This window comes from Oncorhynchus tshawytscha, unplaced genomic scaffold (assembly GCF_018296145.1).
Source record: "Oncorhynchus tshawytscha isolate Ot180627B unplaced genomic scaffold, Otsh_v2.0 Un_contig_237_pilon_pilon, whole genome shotgun sequence".
Taxonomy (NCBI): domain Eukaryota; kingdom Metazoa; phylum Chordata; class Actinopteri; order Salmoniformes; family Salmonidae; genus Oncorhynchus; species Oncorhynchus tshawytscha.
In genome coordinates, this window is record NW_024609779.1 from 265,158 (window position 1) to 273,455 (window position 8,298).

General features: G+C 46.3%; 1 protein-coding gene and 1 long non-coding RNA gene across 3 annotated transcripts in view; one reads left to right on the forward strand and one right to left on the reverse strand.

Annotated features, from left to right (window-relative positions):
- Positions 1-2,108, reverse strand: part of bmpr2a (bone morphogenetic protein receptor, type II a (serine/threonine kinase)) — a 56,741-nt gene extending 54,633 nt beyond the window's left edge. Inside the window, exon 1 of the mRNA XM_042317954.1 lies at positions 1,339-2,108. Within this exon, the coding sequence (XP_042173888.1) occupies positions 1,339-1,420 (82 nt within the window). The 5' untranslated portion in view covers positions 1,421-2,108. The remainder of the gene's footprint in view (positions 1-1,338) is intronic.
- LOC121845843 lies at positions 2,108-8,298 on the forward strand. Of its 2 annotated transcripts, none has more exons than XR_006082807.1 (3): positions 2,108-2,961; positions 6,883-6,975; positions 7,333-8,298. It is a non-coding gene; the product is annotated as an uncharacterized LOC121845843 (long non-coding RNA). The 2 variants fall into 2 exon arrangements; XR_006082808.1 differs by having other exon boundaries at positions 2,108-2,916.

The following is an 8,298-nucleotide window of genomic DNA, read 5'->3' on the forward strand; positions in this document are numbered from 1 at the left end:
CATCCTCTCTCTCTTTCTTTCCCATCCTCTCTCTCTCTCTCTCTTTCCCATCCTCTCTCTCTCTCTCTCTCTTTTTCCCATCCTCTCTCTCTCTTTCCCATCCCCTCTCTCTCTTTCCCATCCCCTCTCTCTCTTTCCCATCCTCTCTCTCTCTTTCCCATCCTCTCTCTCTTTCTTTCCCATCCTCTCTCTCTCTCTTTCTTCCCATCCTCTCTCTCTCTCTTTCTTTCCCATCCCTCTCTCTCTCTCTCTTTCCCATCCTCTCTCTCTCTTCTCTTTCCCATCCTCTCTCTTCTTTCCCATCTCTTTCCTCTTTCCCATCTCTCTCTCTTTCCCATCCTCTCTCTTTCCCATCCTCTCTTTCTTTCCCATCCTCTCTTTCTTTCCCATCCTCTCTTTCTTTCCCATCCTCTCTCTCTCTTTCCCATCCTCTCTCTCTCTTTCCCATCCTCTCTCTCTCTCTCTTTCCCATCCTCTCTGTCTCTCTTTCCCATCCTCTCTGTCTCTCTTTCCCATCCTCTCTCTCTTTCTTTCCCATCCTCTCTCTCTTCTCTTTCCCATCTCTCTCTCTCTTTCTTTCCCATCCTCTCTCTCTCTTTCTTTCCCATCCTCTCTCTCTCTCTCTTTCCCATCCTCTCTCTCTCTCTTTCCCATCCTCTCTCTCTCTCTTTCCCATCCTCTCTCTCTCTCTCTTTCCCATCCTCTCTCTCTCTCTCTCTCCCATCCTCTCTCTCTCTCTCTCTCTTTCCCATCCTCATCTCTCTCTCTCTCTCTCTTTCCCATCCTCTCTCTCTCTCTCTCTCTTTCCCATCCTCTCTCTCTTTCCCATCCTCTCTCTCTTATCTCTCTCTTAGCTATCAAGGTTTTCCAGAAGCTTTCCTCTCTTATCTGTCAAGGTGTTCCAGAAGCTAGGCATCAACCCAAAGCCTAGAGCAGGGAGGTACAACTTGTTACTGTAGCTCTACAGTGTAGACTCCTAGTATGTTTCTATAACCAATAAATGCACCACCTGAAACTGGACATTTTTATAAGATATACTTTTCCACCAACCTTAACTTGGCGATACTATCTTCATTCTCGATTTGTCCGAATCAAAACACAACCTGTCCTTTAACTCCCAGTATTGAAAACCAAAAGTATTTGGTTCAATCACATGATGTGGTGTCAACAACCTGTAGCTGGCTAGACCAGTATACCTGATATGGACCACCGTGTACTGACTGTATCCGAGCTATAGACGAGCTTCGCCTGATAGGACTGTTGTACTAGTTAACTAAACTATCCAGAACAGACAGAACAGGTCCAATAGGTTATTATCTCATAGTGTTGTTAACTCACCGGCGACAGGAGGGAGGACCGTCACGAACAACAGCATCGTGATTTGCTTCAGCAACGACATTGACTTCACTCTGTTGTACATTTGATTTAACTTGAAACTTCCGTTCTTCCAAAACTTAACGTATGTCTTTATACACTTCTGTCTCTTTCACGTACAGTTCAATAACCGTAACCGAAGTGTCCAGTATGGAGCGACACATTGAAGACGGGGTCAGGTTGTCATGCTAACAGACAGCTACTTGACACAACGTTAGCTACGCTAAGTTACCTAACTAACATTAACAATACACTGCTAGCGTTACTAACAGGTAGTTAACTATGTTAAAAGAAACTTGGTAGGGAATAAACCCGTCGGCCTTTTTTTTTTGCCCACAGAAGTCCAACTTTGCCGTGTTTCTCCCCCCTAACGGTAGCTAGCTCCTTTGCTAATGTTAGGCCGCCTTGGTAGCGAACTGACGTTAGCTTGTTGTTTCACAAAGGTCCGTCAAAAACAAAACAAATTCCATGTTGACTATGCCTATTGCATAGGTCCTTGTCTTAATAACGTATCCATTCAGGGTTGTTTGGTCTATTCAGGGTTAGTAAATAGGTTAGTCCCGTCGGGGTGGATAGACGTCTCTTCTGCTGCTCCCAGGCTCGGTTGCATTTGGCCTTGACCGGGCAGTGCGGCAGGCAGGGCGGCGGGCAGTGCGGCGGGCAGTGCGGCAGACAGGGCGGCAGGCAGGGCGGCGGGCAGTGCGGCAGACAGGGCGGCGGGCAGTGCGGCAGACAGGGCAACGGGGGAACGCCTGGTTGTGTCTCCAGTATGAGGTTGTTGGATGAAGAAACGGAAGCTCCCTATCTGCAGACAGGACACCAGACAGTGTGGCGGGGGAACGCCTGGTTGTATCCCCAGTATGAGGTTGTTGGATGAAGAAACGGAAGCTCCCTATCTGCAGACAGGAAACCAGACAGTGTGGCCGGGGAACGCCTGGTTGTGTCTCCAGTATCAGGTTGTTGGATTTGTTTGGGTGGATGAAGAACTGGAAGCTCCCTATCTGCAGACAGGACTAACTACAACAATACATTCCTGCTGGAACCTGTAGTGGAACTTTATCGCCACCCTGTGGACATAACTCTACAGATAGCAGGTCCAGAAAACACTTCTACTGAAATATATAAAGTGTCCACAAGATGGCAACATGTCTGGTGAAAGACCCGCACACAGTGCATCAACTCATGTAACAACATGCACCAAAAAATATTGGAATATGAGTCGCGTTTTCCTAGTGGCTTGTTTCTGCGTTTTCTTTTGATTTCCCATCACGATCCAGTGTTTAAGAAAGGTGAACGGAGTTGAATAGTTGTAACGTTATAGATGGATGGGCCGTTCTCCCCGTGTGATGTTCTTGTCCTATAATGGAACAGCATAACATAGGTTAGGGATTAATTCAATGGAACAACTGGTCATTACTCGACAGATTATCATCTTTAGGTTCTCTGGGTAGGCAAAGTGAAAAGGGGGCGTGCCGAACGGTTTCGCCCGGTAATAATACACGGACACGGGTACTTTGAGGACTGGCTTCACGGAGATCCACGGTAACAGACAGTGCATGGGCACAATCTATTTAGAAAACAGGAGCAGTACGGTATACTTTTGTAATTCCTCAACTCAAATGAAATAATATCCCTAGGTCTCTAATCTATTATTTTCATGTTAAACATGAACTTTAAACCTGTAGCCTGCAACGTTGATATGTGACACAGTAAAAAGGCAAGGATTGAATGGTATTCAAATGAAGATGATATGGTATTCAAATTAAGGTGGCATGGTATTCAAATGAAGATGATATGGTATTCAAATGAAGATGATATGGTATTCAAATGAAGATGATATGGTATTCAAATTAAGGTGGCATGGTATTCAAATGAAGATGATATGGTATTCAAATTAAGGTGGCATGGTATTCAAATGAAGATGATATGGTATTCAAATGAAGATGATATGGTATTCAAATGAAGATGATATGGTATTCAAATTAAGGTGGCATGGTATTCAAATGAAGATGATATGGTATTCAAATTAAGGTGGCATGGTATTCAAATGAAAGATGATATGGTATTCAAATGGTATTCAAAGATGATATGGTATTCAAATGAAGATGATATGGTATTCAAATAATGATATGGTATTCAAATGAAGATGATATGGTATTCAAATTAAGGTGGCATGGTATTCAAATGAAGATGATATGGTATTCAAATTAAGGTGGCATGGTATTCAAATTAAGGTGGCATGGTATTCAAATGAAGATGATATGGTATTCAAATGAAGATGATATGGTATTCAAATTAAGGTGGCATGGTATTCAAATGAAGGTGGCATGGTATTCAAATGAAGGTGGCATGGTATTCAAATTAAGGTGGCATGGTATTCAAATTAAGGTGAAATGGTATTCAAATTAAGGTGGCATCCTTATGTTTGACTTTGCAGATGTTTCCTCCTGATGTTTAATATGTGTACAGTTGGAGTCGGAAGGTTACATACACCTTGGCCAAATACATTTAAACTCAGTTTTTCACAATTCCTGACATTTAATCCTCGTAAAAATCCCCTGTATTAGATCAGTTAGGATCACCACTTTATTTTAAGAATGTGAAATGTCAGAATAATAGTAGAGAGAATTGATTGATTTATTTCAGCTTTTATTTCTTTCATCACATTCCCAGTGGGTCAGAAGTTTACATACACTCAATTAGTATTTGGTAGCATTGCCTTTAAATTGTTTAACTTGGGTCAAACGTTCTGGTAGCCTTCCACAAGCTTCCCACAATAAGTTGGGTGAATTTTGGCCCATTCCTCCTGACAGAGCTGGTGTAACTGAGTCAGGTTTGTAGGCCTCCTTGCTCGCACACGCTTTTTCAGTTCTGTTTTCTATAGGATTGAAGTCAGGGCTTTGTGATGGCCACTCCAATACTTTGACTTTGTTGTCCTTAAGCCATATTGCCACAACTTTGTAAGTATGCTTGGGGTCATTGTCCATTTGGAAGACCCAATTGTGACCAAGCTTTAACTTCCTGCCTGATGTTTTGAGATGTTACTTCAACATATCCACATAATTGTCCTGCCTCATGATGCCATCTATTTTGTGAAGTGCACCAGCCCCTCCTGCAGCAAAGCACCCCCACAACATGATGCTGCCACCCCCGTGCTTTACGGTCGGGATGGTGTTCTTTGGCTTGAAAGCCTCCCCCTTTTTCCTCCAAACATAACGATGGTCATTATGGCCAAACAGCTCTATTTTTATTTCATCAGACCAGAGGACATTTCTCCAAAAAGTACGATCTTTGTCCCCATGTGCAGTTGCAAACCGTAGTCTGGCTGTTTTCTTCCTTGCTGAGAGGCCTTCCAGGTTATGTTGATATAGGACTCTTTTTACTGTGGATATAGACACTTTTGTACCTGTGTCCTCCAGCATCTTCACAAGGTCCTTTGCTGTTCTGGGATTGATTTGCACTTTTCGCACCAAAGTACGTTAATCTCTAGGAGACAGAACACGTCTCCTTCCTGAGCGGTATGACGGCTGCGTGGTCCTATGGTGTTTATACTTGCATACTATTGTTTGTACAGATGAACGTGGTACCTTCAGGCGTTTGGAAATTGCTCCCAAGGATGAACCAGACTCGTGGAGGTCTACAATTTGTTTTCTGAGGTCTTGGCTGATTTCTTTTGATTTTCCTATGATGTCAAGCAAAGAGGCACTGAGTTTGAAGGTAGGCCTTGAAATACATCCACATGTACACCTCCAATTGACTCAAGTGATGTCAATTAGCCTATCAGAAGCTTCTAAAGCCATGACATTTTCTGGAATGTGAGGGATCATGATGTGGTGGAGACACACCATGTGGGTCTCATTGATGTGAGGGATCATGATGTGGTGGAGACACACCATGTGGGTCTCATTGATGTGAGGGATCATGATGTGGTGGAGACACACCATGTGGGTCTCATTGATGTGAGGGATCATGATGTGGTGGAGACACACCATGTGGGTCTCATTGATGTGAGGGATCATGATGTGGTGGAGACACACCATGTGGGTGTCATTGACTACAACCAACAAATGAATCGAGTGCTGGAAAGCAGTCTAGTAGTTGTAGACCAAAGTCCCGCCACAGTCGTTCAATGGGCTGGTTGTGGACACCTCTGCCAGCTATTTGACTTCTTCTGTCTGTAAAACGGTTGGCAGACAGTTTTTTTTTATTGGTTAAAAAAATGCTTCACGTAACAAAATGTGGAAAAAGTCAAGGGGTCTGAATACTTTCAAATGCTCTGTAAATGGCTTTTAATCTACAACTCTCCTAATGAACACGCCCCCCCAAAAAACAGGAGACTATGTAATTATATATACATTGGAGAAAGACTGCAACTTACTGTAAGTACTGTGGTAGGTTTGTATTACCTTATAAATTAAAGTATAGTCGCTGGTGAGCGTCTTCCTGGGGAGAGTGGGTCCTCCAAGAGACTGAAATGAGATGAGGCCCCTCGCACACCTCAGAGAAGTGATGTCTGTTCTGCAGTGTACTCAGGGTAGTGTGTCTGTTCTGCAGCGTACTCAGAGTAGTGTGTCTGTTCTGCAGTGTACTCAGGGTAGTGTGTCTGTGTTCTGCAGTGTACTCAGAGTAGTGTGTCTGTTCTGCAGCGTACTCAGGGTAGTGTGTCTGTTCTGCAGCGTGCTCAGGGTAGTGTGTCTGTTCTGCAGTGTACTCAGGGTAGTGTGTCTGTGTTCTGCAGCGTACTCAGAGTAGTGTGTCTGTTCTGCAGCGTACTCAGGGTAGTGTGTCTGTTCTGCAGCGTGCTCAGGGTAGTGTGTCTGTTCTGCAGTGTACTCAGGGTAGTGTGTCTGTTCTGCAGCGTACTCAGAGTAGTGTGTCTGTTCTGCAGTGTACTCAGGGTAGTGTGTCTGTTCTGCAGCGTACTCAGAGTAGTGTGTCTGTTCTGCAGCGTGCTCAGGGTAGTGTGTCTGTTCTGCAGCGTACTCAGGGTAGTGTGTCTGTGTTCTGCAGCGTACTCAGGGTAGTGTGTCTGTGTTCTGCAGCGTACTCAGAGTAGTGTGTCTGTTCTGCAGCGTGCTCAGGGTAGTGTGTCTGTTCTGCAGCGTGCTCGGGGTAGTGTGTTTGTGTACTCAGGGTAGTGTGTCTGTGTTCTGCAGCGTACTCAGGGTAGTGTGTCTGTGTTCTGCAGCGTACTCAGGGTAGTGTGTCTGTTCTGCAGTGTACTCAGGGTAGTGTGTCTGTGTTCTGCAGTGTACTCAGGGTAGTGTGTCTGTGTTCTGCAGCGTACTCAGAGTAGTGTGTCTGTTCTGCAGCGTGCTCAGGGTAGTGTGTCTGTTCTGCAGCGTGCTCAGGGTAGTGTGTCTGTTCTGCAGCGTACTCGGGGTAGTGTGTTTGTGTACTCAGGGTAGTGTGTCTGTTCTGCAGCGTACTCGGGGTAGTGTGTTTGTGTACTCAGGGTAGTGTGTCTGTGTTCTGCAGCGTACTCAGGGTAGTGTTTCTGCTCTGCAGCGTACCACTCTGATGCAGAAGCGTCCAGTCAGTCCCTGCTGGAGGTCTGTCTGACTCCTGGACACCCTCAGCCTTTTCATCATTGGATTCAAGGTACCTGACTTGGTCTGTTTTAGCTCAGAGTTGCCCCTCTCTTGATCTGATCTCAGACCTGCTCCTGTCTCCCAAGACCCAGCTGAACTCTGATCTGTCATGTTGTAACCTGTCTGTTTCTCCTGACCCAGCTGAACTCTGATCTGTCACGTACTAACCTGTCTGTTCCTGCTGACCCAGCTGACCTCTGATCTGTCACGTACTAACCTGTCTGTTTCTGTCTTGTACTCTTCCCTCTCCCCCTCCAGCACCAGTGTTTGTCAGCTCTGGGCAGCTCTCTGCCCTCTCGCTCTCCAGCACACGGTGTTCCCGGTTTATGGTCAAGATTAAACCCTATCCGTCTCTCCCTGTCTGCAGCACACTGTGTTCCCGGGTGTTTTGACAGACCTGAAAAAGCAGATCCGTATGGTTCTGATGTCATGAAGGAGCATGAGGATGACCCGGAGATATTAGTTGACCTGCAGCAGTCTGGCCAAGTCCTACGCCTCCACGCCCGAGCTACGCAAGGCCTGGCTGGACAACATGCCACGCATCACAGCAAGAACCACAGACCTACCTGAGGTAGGTTTCATACAGCTAACCCTGACCCCTGGCCTGAGGTAGGCTTCATACAGCTAACCCTGACCCCTGACCTGAGGTAGGCTTCATACAGCTAACCCTGACCCCTGACCTGAGGTAGGTTTCATACAGCTAACCCTGACCCCTGGCCTGAGGTAGGCTTCATACAGCTAACCCTGACCCCTGACCTGAGGTAGGCTTCATACAGCTAACCCTGACCCCTGACCTGAGGTAGGTTTCATACAGCTAACCCTGACCCCTGGCCTGAGGTTGGCTTCATACAGCTAACCCTGACCCCTGATCTGAGGTAGGCTTCATACAGCTAACCCTGACCCCTGACCTGAGGTAGGCTTCATACAGCTAACTCTGACCCCTGACCTGAGGTAGGCTTCATACAGCTAACCCTGACCCCTGACCTGAGGTAGGCTTCATACAGCTAACCCTGACCTCTGACCTGAGGTAGGCATCATACAGCTAACCCTGACCCCTGACCTGAGGTAGGCTTCATACAGCTAACCCTGACCCCTGACCTGAGGTAGGCTTCATACAGCTAACGCTGACCCCTGACCTGAGGTAGGTGTCATACAGCTAACCCTGACCCCTGACCTGAGGTAGGCTTCATACAGCTAACCCTGACCCCTGACCTGAGGTAGGCTTCATACAGCTAACCCTGACCCCTGACCCTTGACCTGAGGTAGGCGTCATACAGCTAACCCTGACCCCTGACCTGAGGTAGACTTCATACAGCTAACCCTGACCCCTGAC